The sequence below is a fragment of the Acomys minous genome, assembly GCF_964271855.1.
Source record: "Acomys minous genome assembly, chromosome: 13".
Taxonomy (NCBI): domain Eukaryota; kingdom Metazoa; phylum Chordata; class Mammalia; order Rodentia; family Muridae; genus Acomys; species Acomys minous.
In genome coordinates this window covers 80,152,341-80,174,330 of record NC_140495.1, presented here as the reverse complement: position 1 = coordinate 80,174,330, position 21,990 = coordinate 80,152,341, and the positions used below count along the sequence as shown (strand labels likewise).

Genomic DNA, 21,990 nt, shown 5'->3' with positions numbered 1-21,990 from the left:
TCACCGCTGTGGCATGCACATAGCACAGCCCATTCCAAAGCTGACTCCAACGGTCCCAGGAAATTTATTCACATTTTATATAACCTGGCTGTCCTATGGGAGACTGAACTCAAGGCCACATGCATGTTATGCAAGGATTCTTGACACAGTTATATCCTAGCTTCATGTGTACATTTAAAATATGTGTGCACTTAATCATTCCACAAAAATCCCAATATTTATCAGTAGTATTTAAAAAGACTTATGTGATTGTTAAAAGTTTCGTCAACTTGATTATTAGTTAATACGTACAAGAAGCAGAAAAGCCAACAGGCTATTTTGTGTTGGTAAGGCTATAAATATGAAGATTACGGAATTCAAACTGACAGAAAGCAAAGCCATTTGGGGGAAATGCTGTCACTGCAGTGGCCAACAAACTGAAAGTAGAATAAGACACTGTGCCCAGGGTCTAACATCTTGGTTGCATCTAGGTCCCCTAAACCCCAGCTCAGGGTTTCTGAGAGTGAAATTTCTCCTGCACATTTAGAGAACTATTCCATCCTCGTAACAGCTGAATTTTCTCCCGGCAGCCACAGTACATGCCACAAAGCCAACTACTTTGAATTAACATCACCGGCCAATATTAACAGACACACGGCCACTGCTAGGAAAGGACTGCTCTGCAGACAGCACCCTGTAAACGCATCCTTTTGTTCTACCCCAACATCTGCAGCCAAGCTCTTCTTCACAGGAGAGGGTCAGTGTCAACTGAGACAGGCTAGCTAATACACAGAACATCACGTGGTTCCTGAGGCAGCGACACACCTGGCTCCCTCACATGAATAGGAGGCAACAGAGGTAATAATAATACCAAAAAAAAAAAAAAAAAATCAGAGCTCTCAGTAAACTGGGGACGCTGAGGCAGGAGGATCGTTTGAGCCCAGAAAGCCAAGGCAATCTTGGGCAACATACCAAGAGATTCTTTCTCAAATAACTTGCCACCTTTCCTTCACTGGCAGCCTCCCTGCCTGCAGAGCTGCTGAGCTGCCTCCGGGACTCTCCCACAGCCTAGCTGCTCAATGCCTCTGATGATGTGAATCCTACTAAGGTGCAAATAACCAAAGGTAACTACAAGAATTGGCTTCTCCCAGGCCAACTTCTGTTTCAGTAAGTTGAAGTTTTAAGCTCACTCTGGAATTTGAGGAAGAAAACACACTGATCTATGACGGCTGAAGAAACCAGTGAGAAGATAAGAACTGACACGGAAGGAGGACGCAGCAGCCTTACTCTGATATGTAGAACACTTTATGACTGTAGGGACGGAAGGAAATGTCCTGGTAAAACTTGAAAACTTTGCCTCAGAGGATAGCTAGGAAGGCTTCTCCGTATCCATAGGAAAAGATCTTGAAAAGGTAAAGGCAATGACACGCTTCGCATCCAATCTACTTCTCCCTCGTTACCTCATTTAATGGACAAGAAGCCACACCCATTTTAGAGGCATGAATAGTGAGACCTAACTTTAAGTTTTCTGACTGAAGACCTCTGATGTGCCCTTTATTCTACCACATCTGCAGCGACTCTACGACACTCTAGGAGTTTTAGCCCCTGGTGAGCAAACTCATTCTACTAATACAGGAACTGACGGATGGAAGATGTGGAAATGACACCTGGGAAAAGGATGACCTACCGAAGTCCCCAACCCTTAGACAATTTGCGGGCTAGTCTTTTGTCATCTGGACCCAAGCCAGAGCTATGTAGGAAAAAGCGCAGACAACTGGGGAAATGCCCCTGACTGGCCTGTGGGCAAAGCTGGGGGGCCCTTTTCCTGACTGATGATTGACATGGGAGGGCCCAGTTCACTGTGCATGGTGCCACCCTTGGGCTGGTGGTCCTGAGTCCCATAAGAAAGCAGGAGAAGCAAGCCAGGAAGCAGGGTTCCTCCTCAGCTTCCGCTCCATCCTGTGCCCCCAGGTTCCCGCTCTGACTTCCCCCAAATGATGAACTGTGATGTAAGCCAAATAACCCTTTCCTCTCCAAGTTGCTCAACGTCATCATGTTTGATCACGGCAACAGAAGCACAAGGCAGGGTGAGATGCAAAGATGCTATCAGGCACAAATCATACTTCTTGGCATGTTGTACTGGAAAATTCCTTGTGAGAATTTCAATAGTATTACAAGCGAAAGCCATAGCAGGAGAAGGAGGAGCTCAGCATCCTCCTTCTAACTCAAGGAGTGGCTCACCCAGCTACGTCCAGCATAAAGTCTGGGCCACAGCTGTGGAGCATGGCAGCCACCATCCAGTGCCACCCTTCCTATCCTGGGACTTCCCTGGGCATCAGTTTCCTTTGGTGTAAAACTGAGGAAGCAATAGCATCTCGTCGAGGTCTCAGGATGATAGTTGCTCCAGGGTAAACTGAGGTCAGTGTGTGAAGGGGAGTGCTGCTTAAACTCTGATTCACACACTGCTTGCAACTGCAGTCAGCCAAAACCCGATTCCGCACTTAAGTGTCAACACAAGCACATGCTTTCAAGTTAAGATGTTGCTTTAAAGACAATTCTTTCAGAAACAATCTAAGTATTTTGGCAGGAATAAGTGTAATCAACACATTTTTTTGAGGCTGCTTCCAAGTTTAAAAAAAAATGTGTTAGAATGCCCCACAAAATATTTTAAGTGAAAATGTTGCTCAAACATTTTGAAACTGCAACAATTACAAACCGCCTACATGAAAGAAAGGGCTAAACGAAAGACAAAAGTATTTAAACATTGGCAAACATCAGGCAGGGGTTGTAGGTCAAAGAAAAAACTAAATTGCCAAGACTAAATTTAAGACTACTTGAGGAAAGTCCCTCATTTTTGTTCGAACATAAAAATAACCCGTTTCTTTAGTAGAAGAAAGAGAAGGCTTCAAGCTTTTATAGCTTCTGCACCGAATTTAAAACATAGAACACTGAAAAGCTGACTGGGACCCAAATTATATGTGACTACATTACCATTAATTAAATAACTATAATCATTCAAAAAATCAATAAACACACTTGCATTAAAAGGAGCTAAAATGGTTCAGAAAGAAACAAATTACTCAGCTATGTACTAGATGCTCTTGAGCTTCAGGATGCACAAGAGTCCACATCCTATCACAGGACAGAAGAAAATACACTCCAAGTTTCTAACAGTCCTTAAAGCTCAGTGGGAAATCTGTAGCTGAAGCATAGAGAAAAAATAATGAACAAACATTTTCCCGAGTGTGTGAATATTAATTACTGTGTTCCTCTCACATTTTGAGATGGCTCCATCTAAAAAAAAAACTTCAAATATAAAAGTGAATGAATAGCCAGGCGTGGTGACGCACACCTTTAATCCCAGCCCTCGGGAGGCAGAGGCAGGTGGATCACTGTGAGTTCAAGGCTAGCCTGGTCTACAAAGCGAGTCTAGGACAGTCAAGGCTACACAGAGAAAACCCCGTCTCGAAACACCAAAAATAAATAAATAAATAATAAATAAATAAGTAAATAAATAAAAGTTAATGTAATAATAAAATAACTCATCTCTTTATTTATCCAGAGACCACACTGTCTCTACAGCAGCCACACTGATAACTTTCAATCCTTGACTCCCTGGGGTCTGTACCACTGCCTGGCGAGGAAGGCACACAGAAGTACCATTTTCATTAGTCAGTGCATCTGGCTTGTGGGAAGGAAGAGCAACCACCACCATCCGGAAGCCTAAGGGCCAAGGGACTTAGGTTTATAGCCTGGTCCCCACCATTGCTGCAAAACACCAGGCTGTAACGTGCAGAAAAGAAAGGGTGTTCTACTAAACTCAGGGTCTTGTTTTAACTCAACATAATCACAGTAAATGTTAGACAAAGGAAGAACAGGAAAGAAATCACTGGAAACCAGACAGCGTACATTTACATACAGAAATTCGCAGAGATCTGGAACTGGGCAAGGGTGCGCATCAGGGTAGCGGCTCAGCTTGGACGGCTCTGTGTCAAAGCGAAGTTCTCACATGTGCTCGGCAAGGGCACTGAGTGGTCTGCTTACCCTTCCTGAGCCTTGCCTAGAACCACTTCACAGACACCCTCTGAAAATGAGCGCTGTGGGGAAGTGCCTAGCATATGGCAGGACCCAACGAATAACATTATGGTTAAAGGAAGAACCATGATGTTCTCAAAAGAACATAAAATTACAGAAATGATCATGGCTAAGTCACACTGCTTTCTTTCTTAACAACTGTAAGAACTCAGACCTTCTGATACATACCCCTTCCACATGGTCACACGTGTGTGCGCACACACACAGATATGCACATATGCACATACACACATGCACACAACTGTATTCTCTGTCCTGACCACTGTAATCTAATGTAGAGCTCTATCTTCATTTATTATATTGGGATCACTGAGAATGACATACAGGTATCGGTATTTTCAAAATTCTTCCCAGGTTACTCTCACATACGATAAGGTTAGAGAATTCATGGTCTATAAATAGAGAAGCCAAGCGTCTTGTTGGTATCCACCTAAGGAGACTGGGATGAAGTGGGATTTGTGAAATTGAAAAACGAAGAATGTGTGTAGGAGAGCCTAAGGGGTGGAGATAGAGGCTAAGCCACGAGGTACAGGACACACACATGAGTGTGCACAGCAGGTACCATGCCGCAAGGTACAGGACACACACATGAGTGTGCACAGCAGGTACCATGCCGCGAGGTACAGGACACACACATGAGTGTGCACAGCAGGTACCATGCCGCGAGGTACAGGACACACACATGAGTGTGCACAGCAGGTACCATGCCGCGAGGTACAGGACACACACATGAGTGTGCACAGCAGGTACCATGCCGCGAGGTACAGGACACACACATGAGTGTGCACAGCAGGGACCATGCCGCAAGGTACAGGACACACACATGAGTGTGCACAGCAGGGACCATGCCGCAAGGTACAGGACACACACATGAGTGTGCACAGCAGGGACCATGCCGCAAGGTACAGGACACACACATGAGTGTGCACAGCAGGGAGCCCCTTAAACAGCAGACACAAAGACAACCTCCGCAAGCACGGCCTGCTCTTTGCTGCTTGTGTTCAGCACCCCAGTTCTTCACGCATGGCCCTATGAGCCTCAGGCCTTGCTCTCTTCTCTTCTAGCAGCTTCCTTCCAGACTGCTATATTAAGTTAAAGCACTGTAGTCTCACTACATTACAGGATAAAGTGCAGTGGCTACTCACAGACATAGTCCCACTACTCACTAGTACCCGGGCATAAGCCACCTCCATTTCTGGGCTGGCTTACTGCTCCTTGCACCAAGCAGCCTATATCCCTATTGGGCACAGTGGACTGTTTCCTGGAACTCTGAAGCCCAAGCAGAGCCCCTGTCTGAGCTGAGTAAGCGGCTGGGGCTGTAGATCACCAACCACACCCAGGCAGAACTTCTTTGACAATGGGATGAAACCGACACCATGCCACTGCCCAAATCAAGCTGTTCATGCTCTGTTAACTTAGAACACATTGAGCCACTATGGCTTTTCTTCATTCTGTATGAGGACGACCTATTTTGTCTATTTCATACAATTGCTGGGGTGATCCCCAACACAACACAACATTTTCCAATCTTAAAGCATCGCACAAATCTAATACCCACCACCTCCTTTCTAACTCACCCACTTGTCCCCAGACATGTGTGTATGTGTGCGCCTGTGAGACATATTCATCAGGCATGCATGGAGGGAGAGCCTTAGCCAGGAGTGCCTCTCAGCATGTCATTTGAAGGGTTTAAAGGAGAGACAGGCTGGTCATCTGCACTGAGAATGACCTGTGTCACAAGACCAGGAGAGTTCAGATCAGGGTAAGAGGAACTCAAAGAACTGCACTCTATTCTATGTCAAAGTCCTCAAGTGTCCTCAAGGTCAACACTACACACAACAGCAAGTAGGAATGAATCAAGTGAGACAAATATTAAAAATAACTTGAGGCAGACAAACAATGGTTATGTGGCTCATGAGCCAATTCTGAAGGGGAAAAAATATAAATGAAGGGGTTGGGCCCTGCCGCCTGTATCATATCATCCATGGAACGTGACGAGTCCACTGTAACGCAGAGTTCTAAGCAAAGTGACCCAAGAAAACACCCATAAGGATACGGGAAGTATGACCTGAGACAAACAGCCTAGCTGCTGGCTGGGACCCCTTCTCTATCACAAAATAAATAGCCCTTATCTGGACTGAAGGAGACAGAATGTCTTATCTTACTCAGATAAGATCATAACCACCTCACTCTGCTTTGATCTAGAAAGTGCTACACTCAGTTACATCCCACTGTGGCACAATCGCTCAACAAGCCTAACTGGCAGGCTTATGACATTTTCACATGCGTTTTCCAAAGAAACCTTTAAAATCTTGTTTGATAAAACAGATCACCAAACCCTTGGCAGGAGGATAATAGCAAAAAAAAAAAAAAAAAGGCAACAAAAACACATAGCGCTTACTTGAAGCCAAATTCTGAGGGAAATAATCCAGGACACTAAAGCAAGGTACATTCATATGCGTAGGGCAGATGATTTGTTTTCTTATGTGCTGCCCTGTATGCCAGGACTACACAGAGAGACTGCCACCACTGGATGTTCTATTTAAATGGAACCACTGTAAACCATAAACAGAGCTCATGAGGCAGAACACTGGCAAGGTCCGGGGCGTACACAAGCAGGAACTCGGCCACCAAGGTCAACGATGAGCATGCATACTAAACCCTAGTAATCTCTTTTGGCCACTGTGCAATGATCTACACCAGCAACACAATGACCTGCCCGTGAAGTTGGGCATCACAAATACCACTTGCATCCAGACCTTTTCTGGATAAAAGATAAAGTTAGTAAAAGCTTAAAGAAGAAGAAGAAAAAAATCAAGCTGGCGCACTCCTGTAATCCCAGCACTCAGGGTGGCAGAGGCAGGCAGATCTCTGTGAGCTTGAGCCCAGGTTAGTCTACAAATAAAGTCCAGTACAGCTAAGGCTAACAGAGAAATTCTGTCTAAAAAATAAAAAAAATTAAAAAAAAGAACTAACTAAATAAAAATAATAAAATAAAATGAAATAAAAAAAAAATCAACCCTGATTTAGTAACACAGAGAAGTCATTTAGGTAAATGCACTTCCCAGGGAAGTAAATTATACTGATCCAATTACATTTGAAAGACAAGTAATTTGTCCAAAGGTAAATATCAATGTCAGGGGAAAAGACCTCAGCTTCCTGGCAACCTGAGTCACATCCCAGTCACAATGACATGCTGTCCTAACAGTTTCTAATGTCAAACAGGCCAGGGGATGTAGGCAAGTTAATCTGTGCCTCCACCCTCAACACACAGGACAATTGAAAGCAATTATGTGAATATGCTGTGCATGAAAATTGATAGAGAAATGGAATTTGGCCTCTTGGACTATGGAACAGAAAGCTGGGATGCCCGGAGAGCTGTACTGTTTCCTATATTGTCCTGTCATTCCTTATTCCTTTTGAAACAATACTTTACATCTTAATTGACACACAGTAACTGGACGTATTTAGAGACTGCAGTGTGTGTGTGTGTGTGTGTGTGTGTGTGTGTGTGTGTGTGTATACATGTATATATACATATACATATGGTGAGATTCAAATAGGTGCATTTGGGCAATCTATTATCTCAAACATGTGTGTGTGTGTGTGTGTGTGTGTGTGTGTGTGTGTGTGTGTTTTGGAAACATCAAAATCCTCTATGCAATCTACACTGAGACAGTCAAGTGTCATGTTTTCTAATTTAACTCTTACCTACCACAGAGCTAAGTTTCTGCAGACTCTTCCCCCATACCCTGAGATAAAGAAGGAAAGAAAGAAAGAAGAAAGAAAGGAAGGAAGGAAGGAAGGAAGGAAGCAGGAGCCATGAATTACAGAAATTAAAGCTAAACACCCACCCTGTTAAATGAGTGCTTTTCCAAATTACGCAACAATTAACACATATACGCTACTGAAATTGGAGTGAGGCTAGGAGACATGGCTAACACAAAGGATAAAGTCACAGCGCTCACATATGAAAACTCTTTAGCTGGGACATGAGCTAATGTGTGCGCCCGCTTCACTCACCTCCTGCCCATCGTCCCCAGGTGAGCCCTTGGGAAGGGAGGGCACACTGGCACGGAGGGACCGGTAGCTCCTCTTTGTAAACTGAAGACAGTGTGTTGTGTGAGCGTGAACTCTCTCGGTACTGTGCTGTTCTTGGACACTGCTAGAACTTTTTGACAGGTTTTCCATAAAAACCCTGTTTTCAAGGGATTTCTCTGAGACACAGAAGATGGAGCTTAAGCTGGCTGCCTTTTGGGGAAGAGATACTTCGTTTTTCCTCTGGAATGCTCCCTGTTTTGTGCTGCCATCATCTGAATGTCTCTCCCTCTCTGTGCAAGATGGAGGGTTATCTTCTTCTGAAATCGTCTTGTCCGGGATACTAACTTGTGCTTGGGAGTCTCCTCTCTGAGCCGAGGAAACCGTCCCTCGGTAAGAGCAACTGTCCACAGCACTGGGCAGAGGTTTCTGCTCGCTGTGGTCCCCTGTAACCGTCTTCCCTGGCTGTACACCATTTTCGGGTGTGGGGCGTGCGGCAGGGTCTCCCGGCAGCACTGCTCTGGCTGGCACAGCTGGCTGCTCCCTGGCAGGCTGACTGCCATCCTTCCTGATTTCTTTATCACTGCTCTGCCCCACCGGCTCGGCGTCACCTACAACTTTCTGGCGAGGTTTTCTTCTGAAATACTTTCTTCCGGGAGAGTATTTTTCAGGACTCAAGGGACTTTTGGCAGGATCAAAATACTGCTCTTCCTTCTCAGCCCGCACGCAGCCACAGACATTCCCCATTTGATCCACAGGCGCTCACGGCTCCACAAACTCACTCATTTCAAAATCCGGGGCTTCCAGGACCGGCTCCACCAAGTCCTGAGGCTCCACTCTGACCCCAGCAGCCTGTGCGACCATTCTCTTCAGCCTGAAGCCATGTTGCTTATGAGAAAACCACTTGCAAGAAACGCTGTGGCACCCTGCCAGCCGGTCTCTGTGTCTTATTAGGCACTGTGACTTATTCCTGGCCACCAGTCAGTCCTCTCAGACAAACATGACCGCTCACGGTCAAATCAGGCACCAGTGAGCTTCCAAGGCCAGCCCTGAGAATCGCCACGGAGACTATGACCCGCAGATTAACACGGTGCTGTCTGAAATGCACACGCGCACTATCAACATTTGCACTAACCTCCGAAGCCAAGCAAACAGAAAGTAAACACAGCCAAGAAAGAGACTTACTAGCAAAGCGCTTTTCAAGTTCAATCTCAAAGTGCCTTTCAAACCCAAGTTCGGAGAGAGCCTCCTCTGAAAACACCAACTAACTTTAGGGCTTACACACAGAGAAATGAAAAGCCTTAAGAGTTTCCAGTGTTAAGACTGACTTTAAAAAAAAATGGCATAAAATATGATTCAACAACTGGATGAAGGAAAGATAAACACTGAATGCCAAAAATATTTTATTTGTCTCTAAAGCCAGTCTTTTAATATGGCTCGAAATACTGTTCAAATAATAAGCCTTGAAGTCATCTGCTCACTAGAATTGTCACATGCACAAATGAATAAAGGGAGTGATTTAAAGGTGGGATACTTAGGCAGGGGCAGTGCCCGCACCTTCTGACATATACACGGGGGCAGTTAAACTTTATGTTCTGTAACTGCACTTGGGTTAAATATTAAACATCCTCAGCGGGGCCATGGTGGAAAATGAGGAAATCAGTATGGAGACTTGATAGTCTGAGCTGTGCATACTTCTAACACTGAGTCATAGGCATGGTGCAAAGGAAGCCAGTGTGACATGAAAGAGACTGACACACAAGCCAAAGCCAAGTTGGAAAGCTGGCCACTGTCTTTCCAAACAGTCTTCCAACCAATCAAAACAGGAGCTCAGCATGTTTTACAGAGGGGGCAGATCCCCTCAAATGGTCTCATGGACACTGATGTTGCAGATGTCTGTAACATATCTGTACTGTAAGGGTTTTCTTAATTATTTTTAAAAGAAAACTAAACGTTATCCAGTGGCATATCCTACATGAAGGCTAGGAAAAAAATATAGACCTGGGTTCATCTCTTCTTAAGTTTCAATGTCTTCAAAGGCAATGAAACATCACTTAGGTGTAGAATTCGGCTGTTTGTACTGACAGGGTGGAGAAGCAAGGCATGATGGGCACTCCCTCCACCCTTCCCTCTGGCCCTGCCAAACTAAGTGACTGTCTGTGGTTAGGTCACATGCCACACTTCCCTTCCAGCAGTGGCTCAGCTTTTGCATCCGCCTGCTGACTGGTACCGTTTACAGCCTTCTTCTCTAACATCCGGCCACGCCCAGCACAGCCCCTAAACTTTTCTTCATACACTTGGATTTGTAGTTCTATTCGGAATGGATGTATCACCCTGGATCACAGCTAACTTATAAACAACACTTCAACAGCAAGCACAGCTTACCTCGCCATGATCTAGCATATAGTGATTGATCACGGGAGACTATCAGGAATACAATTTCTCCCATCTGAATGCCAGAATGAAAAATACCTCCAATAGGTGATGCTCAAAAGCAGAGTTTTAAAAACCTACAATTTGCTCTTCTGAAAGTTTTGCCTTGTTTATTGCAACAAAAAGAGGCAATAAAAGGCTGTGCTGCTCTGGGTGAGGGTGGCTGCCACTGTTCTCACTGGGCACGGCCAGAAGGAGTTCCGGTCTATGATGAGCACACCACTAAAACGAGCTATAGTTCACTTATATCTCACCCAAACAACCACATTCAAACCTTCAATCCTCCTGCCTCAAATCCCCGATGCTGAGACACAAGCAGTACCGCAATGGCTGACTTAACAGAGAATTCTTCTTAAATGACCCTCGGCTTTAACTTTCCTCAAGTGTGGAGTCCATACATGCTGCTGCTAGTTCCTATTTACCCACATTCCCATCTGTTATTTTCTTGTTCCCGCTGCAGACAGCTGGGGAAGGTTTGCTCCGCGGTCTGCGGTGGCATTTCACACTGTTTACTATCCCTTTCCACTCCCGTTGTCCCTATGTGGCTTCGCCAATTCCTTTTCCTGCTGCTTTACATGTCCCTCGCAATATTCCTCTTCTGTTTCCCCAGGAGGACCTGCTCTTGGCCCTGTCATCACCGGCCTTCCCCAGACCCTTGACTCCCCATTCCTTCCCATCACATTCTGGCTGCACGGTACTACTGTGGGTCTTACCACATTTGGGGAGACTGTGAGAAGTCAGCAAAGTGAAGCACGTTACAGAGGGGAGTCACCATAAATCAGATTACAGATTTCTTTCAAAATGTCTTCGGTCTATGATAAGGCTCAGCTGTTTTTAATAGTCTGGCTCTTTAGAATATCTTTAGATGTCTACTGCCATCTAGTGTCTACAGGAGGAAATTTATTAACAACAGGGATGAAACTATTTTAAATGAGGATTTAAATCATAAAATCTTTAAACAGCTAAAACAAGTAATACTGACCAGACAACAAAAAAAGAAATATATCTGCACTTAGCAAGGCGATCTCTATTTATCAACTCTAAGGTTACAACAGAAGGCCTTTAAAGGCAAACAGAGATGCTCATGGACAGCAAGAGACAGGACACACCAGGCTTACAGTGTTGTCAGAAAGAGTAAGGGAGGCACTGCGGTGAAAGCAGCCTGAAATTTGTTTTTCATGCAGGGGATATAAAACACCTGCTCAGAACCAGCCGTAAGACGTCACAAGAGCCGCGAAGAGAGACCGGACTCACCTGAAAGTGCAGAATTATTGTCCAAATTAATCCCAGAGTCAGCTTAGGGTTTCCATCAGTGATGTCGTCGTTTCTAATATTCACTAGCTTCACCTGTTTTATAGACGAAAGAGAGACAGACAAAATGTTCATTATAAACTGGGCACAAATTCTCTTTAACTATAAAGGAAATGCTAAATAACACACACATACATACACACACACATACACACACACACAAACACGCACACACACACACACATACACACACACACACACGCGCACACACACACACACACACAGTGCATGCGCAAAGATCACCAGATACCGTTTTTTCCTCCCCTTCAAGGGTCTAGATCCCAACGTCACTCTAACACAGAAACTGGGTATCACTGTGTTTGCTCTCCTAGAGCAAGTACTGACAGTGCCCACTTGTCAAAAACACAACGATAAGGCCCAGATAAGTATTTATGATCTTAAAATTATGAGACAGCTTTCTTTTGAAATGAGCTCATTTTACCCTGGTAACCAAGCCGAAAATGGTCTGGACCATAAACCGTCTCTAATAGCTTGTACATCTATTGCCGGGGGTTTTTTAGAACAGTATTTTCTGTCATTCGTATTTAAATCTCAGAGCATCTAGAAGCTGAGAAAACATCAGAGGAGCGCAACGCTCAGACCCGAAGTTTATCAACCATTCATAGACACAATGATCACCAACATTCATTTCTTACACAAAAGAATTAAGAACATAATTAAATACCAAGACTCATGTGTCATTACGCTGAACAGTTTGGTTCCTTATTTAAGGGAGCATGATGGAGCAAGGGAGATATTTTTCACCCTTGTCCCTTCTGTCACACGAGACTACAGGCCACCCTTGCCAGATCCCAAATGTTACTGTCTCAATCTTCAATTTCCAGCCTCTAGAACCACAAGGAATGAATCCTGTTCTCTATGAATTATACAGCATCGATTATTTTATGACAGCTGCACAAAGCAGACCAAGCCAGTTAGCTACCCACAATAGAGGACTGTTATGCCCCGAGTAAGCACAAACAAACACTGCTAGCACTGTTTCTAGAAGTAGGGTGTAAACTATGAAAATATTCCAATACACATCGTGCAAAACGTCAAGTGCTACCGCACCCCTCCCAGGAGCTATGGCATTGCATTCACAGGCATTCTTGACACCCTGTTGCCTTCAGATGTCTCTACTGTTTAGGCAGATGCATTCCAGTTCCACCAGGGAGACCAAGTCCTTTTTTTTTTTTTTTTTTTTTTTTTTTTTTTTTTTTGGTTGGCTGGCTGGTTGGTTGTTTCAAGACATGGCTGTCCTGGACTCATTTTGTAGACCAGGCTGGCCTCTGCCCCCACTTACAGTTCTTCTGAGCTTACACCTAATAGGAATGTCCTTTTCTCCGCAACAGGTGTTCAAAACACGTTGTTAAATGTTTGTATGATAATTACCATAGTTCAGATCCAGTTAACCCTTTATTCTCCCTGACACATTCCTATGCAGATTATTTAACTTCTTATGTTAGAGACTGAAAAATATCATACCTGGCGTCTTTTCAAGTAGTCAAGTGCAATCTGTACATTCTGCAGCCTGTGAAAGCGCATCCGACCCTTCTCCCTGGGCTAAGGATAGAAAATGGAAGGAGTAAAAACACTACACCACTGACTATATTTTCTGTTCATCTTAATATTTTCAAACTATTTGCTAGGTAGGCCCAACTTGTTGTTTTTTTTTTAAGAGGTTTTTAACTCTTCTCTATTATCTCAGGCTGAATTTCAAGTATGAGAGACTTTTTCTAAATATACTTTAAACATGAGCTTTATCCCAGGATGCTTTATTTAAAAATAAAAAAAAAATAGAATAAAAAGGAAAGTTATAGACCATGCGGTCCTTCTGTGTTCACTAACAGAACAATCTTGGCCAATTGCTGTTTGCTTGGCTATGAATCCACAAAGATAATCGTAATTCTCCATTTTCCCTTCTTAGTATGACTATCAGCAAGGCAGTTTCTCTAGTTATATTTATGGATTTGTGAAAATGAGGTGAAATAACATGCAATTAGTATACTGAAAAACAAAACCACTAAGGAGAAAGACAGAGGTTTATTTAGCTGTGATGGAGGAGAGGAAAAAGCAACTTCCAGTGTGCAGTACCTTTCCTCTGTATTTTATTCCAGCCTTTGCACAAAGCTGGATGTGGTACAGGCAGAAAGGACTGTGTACTGTTGTGTGTGAGGTGACGGATGGATGTGACTACTTTCCCAATGACAAGTGTCATTGTCATTTTTCTCTACTACCATTTCCTTAGTACACATTAGCAAAAGAAGAAAGGGAACAGAGCTGGGGGAAAAATAAACCCCGCTACAAGCAGAAAAGGCAGAAGCAATTGACTCCTTCCTTCTCAGACAGCAGCTGTTGGCATCAAGGTACCACGCTAGAAGACAGCAGACCATTAAAGGGAAATAATTGGGTACCGAGGTGGAAACGGTGCTGAAATTTCACTAGTTGGATCTAGAAAAGCATGATTTCCAAGGAAACCCAGGAGGTGGGATCCAGATGACCAATGAGGCTCACCAGTCTCTGCAGAGGTGGCTAAATGGGGTCTGCTAGGTGTCAGCTCAGCTGGACCTCCCTGTGGATTCCATGGGATACAAGACCCTTCTGCACCCCACAGATAAATAATAGCCACCTGTGCCAATGGGTATGATTTAAAGGAAACTGTCAGCATGAGATAAAAATCTCCCTATGCCTCCTCCTGGCCCCCAAAAGGAGCAATGAATTGTTACGTCGGAAATAGCAATCCCAGTAGGGGATGGATGCATAAAAATTACTAGTTATCAGGATTCTAAGTGATATATTTTATATATTTAATGTTTAAAAAAACCTCTAAAAAGCAGAGCACGGTAATGTATAAATACGTCAGTCATTTCAGCTCTGAAGATAACTTTAAAGAGGAAATGGTTCCTTTGTCCACCCTGCTCTGGGGCTGGGTCCCTGCCTTTTCTCTAGAGCCTGTGAGTTACTGGCCTGTCGGGTTAGCACTGCACACACCACCTGCTGGGTTAGTGAGTTACGGGGGACACCTACCCCCTTGTCCTCATCCTGCACATCCTCATGCTGCTCACACTCGCATGCTGCTGTTGCACTCACCAACCGTAAGGTCTTCAAAAAGTCTCGCTCCCTTGGCTAATGAATATAACAGACAGAAGACAGGACAGCAAGGACAGACAGACCGGGAATGAAAAGAAGAGCATGAGCGGGACGTAATGGGGGAGAACCGGCAACGGAGGAGGGAGTAATGATCACACGGAGGGAGACGGCACTGGGTTAGCCCAGCTCTCGGAAAGTCTATGTCCTGGCTACGTAAGAGGCTTTCCATGTACGGGGACATTGAGCATCTGACTTTTATTTTAAGCGAAAACAAAACAACCCAAAGGTTAAAACAAGAAAAAAGAAAAAGCACAAAAGAAAATAAATAGTCTGTTAATTACAGAATCTATCACGGAAGCAGAGACATCTTAGGACCACGCTCACATCACGTGACAATGGGATGCGGGAGCAACTGACCAGAGCTCACTCTTTTCTTCTGGCTGAACTCATAGTTTGAAGAGTAATTGCTGAAAAGCCTAAAATCTATGCTGCAAACACTCTGGTCACGTGTCTACAGACTTATATGCTCAGCTACACGCATTAGGAAACCTCAGACTTACCAAGGTGTCTCCAGAAAGAACCTCCAGGAGGGAGATCAAATTGTGCCCGTCCCTCAAGTCTTCATAGAGGTCGTTCACATGCTTCCGAACCTACGGAGAGAGCAGCAGCGAGGCTCAGCGTTAACCAAGGCAGGCTACTGACAGAAACACGGTTCACTTGGTGTTCACTTGTGTGCCTGTTTTTCATTTTTATTCTCTCATTACTTGAAAATAATTTAAATTTAACACTTAAAAAAAAAACCCCGCAGATTTTCAAGGTAACAGTTCATAAAGACAACAAGAATAACTAACTTTTTAAAAGATTTATTTATTTATTATTTATACATACTCTGCCCTCATGTGTGCCTGCCCACCAGATCTCACTGTAAATGGCTGTGACCCATCATGTAGTTGCTGGGAATTGAACTCAGGACCTTTGGAAGAACAGACAGTGCTGTTAACCTCCAAGCCATCTCTCCAGCCCATGAGAATTACTAACTTTTTAATATCTCAAACTAAACACTACCTTGGACTGATATGTGATAGGGTTACCGGTTTTAAATTTAAGTAATATCCTGACTATATCCATGATTCCTGAAACAACCAGTGTCACCTTAACAGTGAGTTGTAGCTTTGCCTCCAGCTGTTTTTCACAGTACCTAACACATGGATCAAGAGGCACTTTACCAAACACTGTTAAGTGAGAGCTACAGGAACAGAACACAGAATTCTATGTACTACTTGTACAGTTTCCTGTGAACCTCTATTTTAAATAAAATTTTAAAGTAAAGTATACGTTAGGAGGCCTCTATCCAAATCTCCTTCACAACTTAAATTCTGTGGCAGAGAATCTAAGTAACAACACTAGCGTGAAATTGGCATTCCACCTGTAACGGCTTCTTTTTCTTTTTTGTTTGTTTGTTTGTTTTTCGAGAGACAAGGTTTCTCTTTGTAGTCTTGGCTGTCCTGCCTGGCTAAGGGCATCTACTTTTCCCTCACCTGACCAGGCCTGTGATTTTAGAAATAAAAGTAGCCAAGACTCTCTGAAGACCCTGGCTAGTCTGTTCCACAGACATTTCAAGAATAATTTACCCACTACCCACTACCCACTACAAGATCTGTGCTACACAAACAAATGCCAAAGCAGGCCGCAAAGATGCCCGGTTCACAGAAGCAGACACATACTCAGATTTTTCACCTTAGTGCAATTCTGGACTTTATTACTTTGGTCTGTTCACAGGAAAGGAACCAAAGAAAGAACTAGAGCAGTGGTTCCCAACCTGTTGGTGGTGACCCCTCTGAGGGTTAAACGACCCTTTCAGAAGGATCACATACCATATTTACATTACAATTCATAACAGTAACAAAATTACAGTTTCATGTCTAGGGGGTCACCTCACCAACACAAGGAACTGGATTAAACAGTCATGGCATAAGGAAGGTTGAGAACCCCAAAGCTCTAGAAGGTTCTAATACCAGAATGACACTTCCTTTACCCACGGCATGATCCCTCCCTGCACCTGCCCTCCCTGCAGTAAATTCTCCAAGGTCTTAGTGTGAGTCACATGCCATTGTACTTCTAAATGTCAGGCAAACAAACAGTACAAGATAACAAAATGGCACAAGAGCACGGAAAAATGAAAGTCTAATGACAAATCGAAGCAAACCTTGAACTTGATAAGTCCTTACTCCAAAACGTGGAGGTTAAATAAATATCTTAGTTGAGTAGCCACATGCACACACAGTAATATGCATGTGTGCGTGTGTTCTGTAACATCCATATTTTGATTGTTGTATAGGAATCAAACCCAGTGCCTTATACACATGGCAAGAAATCTCTCACCAAGCCACACTCCTATCCCACTGATATGTATTTTATCAGTGTTAGAAAATATGTGCAATTAATGAAAAATTCCCTTAGAGGTATCCCAGTAAATTTACTTGTTTGTGTGCATAGTGCTTGGTCCTTTTTGCCAGTCACAGTATCTGAGCACTCACATATACATCTGGCAGATACAGACAAGACATAGGCTCAAGGGTTCCACTCTAAGAACTTTCTGGACATGGCAGAAGCGAAATATTTTTAACCAATTCTCCATCTTTACAAACTGGAGTTTTAGTATGGTCTTCCAATTCCCACAGAATAGCACTGGTGTCATGGATTAGATCACAGTAAAAGAAAGTTTTAAATTATTTTCTTTCTGGCAGAAACATGTGGTTTGAAGATAATTTTAGGCAATATTCAGTTATAAATGTGTTACTGTTCTGTTAGAGTATTTACCTCAAGATATCTTTAATTGACAATCCCCTCAGAGTCTTAATTATAACTATAACTCAGAGATGAACCATTTTTCAAGGACCTTTCCAGGACATACATGCTATATACAGATATATATGATGTACATACATCACTATATCTCACACACATACACACACACACTCACTCTTACTTCAAGGACTTCTCCGAGAACATACATGACATGCACAGGCATAACCCCTAGTGAAATGAAAGCAGTACTGTAATTTCCTATGTGCATGCACACTAGAGCCCTGTCAAGATTCTTGATCTCCTTCTGAGGCACAGACTTGAATCTATCTGTAAAGCCCACTTGGTGCTTGGTAGGCCACTGTGCATCTAAGCCTGTGTGCCCAATCCACATCGCCAGTGCAGCCAGGAAGCAGGCTGACTGTACAGGAGCCTGACCAGGACCACGCAGAGAGCCCAGTTACCCAGTAACATCATGCCCAGCCAATTACCCAGTAACATCATGCTCAGCAAATTATATAGTAACATCATGCCCAGCCAATTACACAGTAACATCATGCTCAGCCAGTTGCTTCATCTCTCAAAATTTACTGTGCAGATCTGACATCTTCACCCACATGACAGTGGTAAACAAGATGTGCTCAGGAAGGGGATGGGGGGCAAGAACAGTGCCTAACAGTGCCTAGGGTCCTGCTGAATCCCGCCAGACGCTCCTCCTACATTCCACTTCCTGTCCTCCCTCCAGGACCGTTTTAGCCGGGGTGTGATTTTGAGCACTTATCTCATAGAAAGGGCATTTCACACTTTGCCTTGCTAGTAGATTGCACCATGCCTCCTCACCAGGAAACTTCTCAAATTAAATTTCATTTCTCACCATTATATTTATGCTACATTTAAAAAAAAATAAAAAAAGAGGGTGCTTCAAAAGGAAATACTGTATCACGTAAAACCAAATTAGGAAAAGGAGAAATGAATTATAAAGGAAAACAAGACTTTGGAACGTGCATTTTAATTTTGCTTCTCATTCTGACCCCATGACCTTGAACCCACTGCCAAAGCTATCCAGGCCTTAATTTTTTCACTGGCATTAAGAAGGTGGGGAAAGAGAAGCCTTGAGTTCAAACCAGAGAACCAAAACCCTATGGCCTCAAGACAGAATTACCTTTTTTTTTTTTTTTTAATTAATGAGTTGCTAACTTAAAGGAAAATGTATAAAACAGAAAGTTACTTTTAAGCCTGGGGACATAATTTTCTTAAAAAAAAAATTTAGGAGAGAAAAAAAATCAGAGTAACTTCTGTAACCCTGCAGACAGACAGCTGCTACACACACACACACACACACACACACACACACACACACACACACACACACACACAATCACAGCTTCCTGTGATGTGTATCTGATGGTCCAAAGAAATGCAGTATAAACCATGCTCCTTGGCTCTAAGATGGCAGCATGGAGGCCAGTGCAGAGCCTGTACATGTGAATCCTGGGCTACAGCCTTCCACACAGAACAGAGGCAGCCTGATTCCCATGTTCTCCAGTCTAAGAAGAACAAATTTCATTGTTATTATCAAAATGATGGCAGGAGAGAATGCATTGTTGTAAGCTGTTTTTTGAATTCAGAGGTACACTGCGGGGTTACGTTACACAACCTGAGTTATAGACGGCGAGTGAAACATTGTTTTCTGTGGTTCACACATGCTCCCCAGGATTTTCCAGTGTGTGCTTCTGTTTGACTCTCTCTGTGTGTCTGTCTCTGTCTCTCTCTCATGCATAGAGTTACTCTTCTGAACACCATTTCTTGCTAGCTTCCTGTAAACTGTGATCTTCAGTGAAATCAACTCACAATAGGCAAAGGCCTAATCTGTCTGCAGAGAAAAGGGCCCTCAGGAAAACGCAAACTAGAAAGACATTCAGTCAGTAAGCTGGGATAAAGCGCACATCCCAGAAGCAGTGGTCCGCCAGATAAAGGACTCACAGTCTTCTCCTAAAGGACACAGGACTCTGGAGCACAATTGGCGATCTTTTAAAAGGCATAAATGATAAAAGAGGGCTTGTCCTGAGAGCTTTTCGCTGCCTTGTACTAACCAGTGAAAAGGAAGGGCTAGTCTGCTTTACTGAAAACTATCAATTAAAATGCTTTGATTCCTTTTTTAAAAAAAGCTCAAATAATACATGAAAAATGGGCCATCAAGTTCTCCTAGGGCAGCTCCTTTGAAGCCTTTTCACAAAAAAAAAAAAAAATGAAGTCCTAATATTGCTATCTGGATCACCAATAAGAGAACTGATCCTTATAAATACACAGAAAGGCTTAAAATAGTCTCAGGAAGTGATCTGAGTCATTTTGTGAATTACAAATTACAGTATTATTTCTTCAAGAATTATGAAAGAATAGTGTTAAGCCCCTGATTTCCCTTGTTATTATGAATTTTAAGTTAGTATGTTTAAGCATTATAAAGAAATACCCCCATTTGATGTTATGCAAATCAATCTAGCAATGAGACAATGGGAACAGCATAGTTACATCACAGTGGCACAGTTACATCATAGTGACATACAGTATAGCTACATCACAGTGACTCAGTTACATCACAGTGGCACAGTTACATCATAGTGACATACAGTATAGTTACATCACAGTGACTCAGTTACATCATAGTGACATAGTTACAGCACAGTTACATCACAGTGGCACAGTTACATCATAATGACATAGTTACATCACAGTGGCATAGTTACATCACAGTTACATCATAACTGGACTCAATTCCTTGAGGGAAAGGGGTTTCTTTTTCAAACATTCAAATGTAGTATCAACTAAAGAAAGGAAGTTTTCTCTCCCACCACAAGGTGGAACTGTAGCAGTTGAAACATTGACAGCACTGACAAACACTAGTCATGGTTTTAGAGGGATCATATACAGTATCGTCGTGCTGTCATTTAACACAAACCTTTTAAACAGGTCCCCCCAGCAATTTCAAATATTAGCTCTTACAGAATTTTTAAATTTTTTTGGAAAATAGGACCATAAAATTTTACAGTAAAAACCATGTAAAAGCTAAAGAATTTAAGTTACTTTTAGTTATAACATACCTTTTACCAAATTTGAAACTAGCCTATAAAATAGGAATCTCTTCAATAAGTTCCCACTACATGATAGTGACAGTAAATCAGCTTCATGAATCTTATTTTAGTGCCACTTCCCAGTGATTCTGTCACTGGAACCATGCATTTTAGTTTGCTTCTCTGTGGCTGTGGTACAGCCCTGACCAGAAGCATTTTGTGGGGTAAGGGGTTTACTTCATCTTATATTGCTAAGTGACAGCCCACCACAGAGAGACACTAAGGCTCTTCATCTGGGAAGGGGGGCTGCTTATGATATTTCTCCATTTGCTATGGTGTGTTAACTGGTGTCATTATTCAGGAGACTATATTGTTAAGATTTCTTTCCATGGGTGCAGCGTCCCCAACACATACAGAAGACACTATCTCACAACAGACAACCAGCTCCTCTGGCTCTTACAATCTTTCTCCCCATTCTGTCTCCAAAGCTGTAGGTATGAGGGGGTCGTGTTGTAGAAGTCCATCAACTGGGGTTGGGCACCCTACTGTCGTCAGTAGTTCTCCGCATTCTGACCAGCTGTGGAAGTCTATAAAAGACTGCTGTAAAAAGCAGCTTCATATCAAGACCCAGTGGTGCACGCTTATAATCTCTTCACTCTGGGAGCCAGAGACAGATCAATCTCTGTGAGTTCAAGGCCAGCCTGCTCTACAAAGTGAGTCCAGGAAAAATAAGGCTACACAGACAGACCTTCTTTGATGAAAGGTGAGAGCTACACTTACCTGTGAGGATCAGGATAAGTATTATACTAATGTTATGTAACAGTTTCTTTCTAGATTGAAGCATTGCATCCTAGAGGGAAGCTTTGTAAACAGAAAGGTAAACAAGATAGTTTCAGGAAGTCCCTGAAACTGACCAGGTTCACTAGGCCCCTCCCTGCCAGAGTAGGCAATAAAAGCTGAGAGTCTCTCTCAGATGAAAGAAAGCTGATCTGCAAAGACGACTGAGACCAGCTACCTGGAAGATGCAGAAAACAGATGAGCATCTCAAAGAGATTTAGACAAACGGAGGAACCTGGAAAGGATACTCCCTAACCCACTGAGCTGCCTGCAGTCTGAGCAGTGTGCTCCAGGCTCGCAGCCTTGAGAGCTGACACCAGTGCTGGGGTGTGCT

At 43.2% G+C, this 21,990-nt stretch overlaps 1 protein-coding gene across 22 annotated transcripts in view; it reads right to left on the bottom strand.

Annotated features, from left to right (window-relative positions):
* DST (dystonin) overlaps positions 1-21,990 on the bottom strand; it is a 405,299-nt gene that overhangs the window by 188,680 nt on the left and 194,629 nt on the right. For 20 of the 22 annotated variants that reach the window (XM_084754634.1, XM_084754655.1, XM_084754653.1 and 17 more), the window contains 3 exons: positions 15,507-15,596; positions 13,342-13,419; positions 11,800-11,892 (listed from right to left, as the gene is read on the bottom strand). In XM_084754634.1, the coding sequence (XP_084610760.1) occupies positions 11,800-11,892; positions 13,342-13,419; positions 15,507-15,596 (261 nt within the window). Of the gene's footprint in view, positions 1-8,097; positions 9,111-11,799; positions 11,893-13,341; positions 13,420-14,883; positions 14,983-15,506; positions 15,597-21,990 lie in introns of those variants that run through there. The other 2 variants (XM_084754651.1, XM_084754656.1) reach the window with 2 other exon arrangements.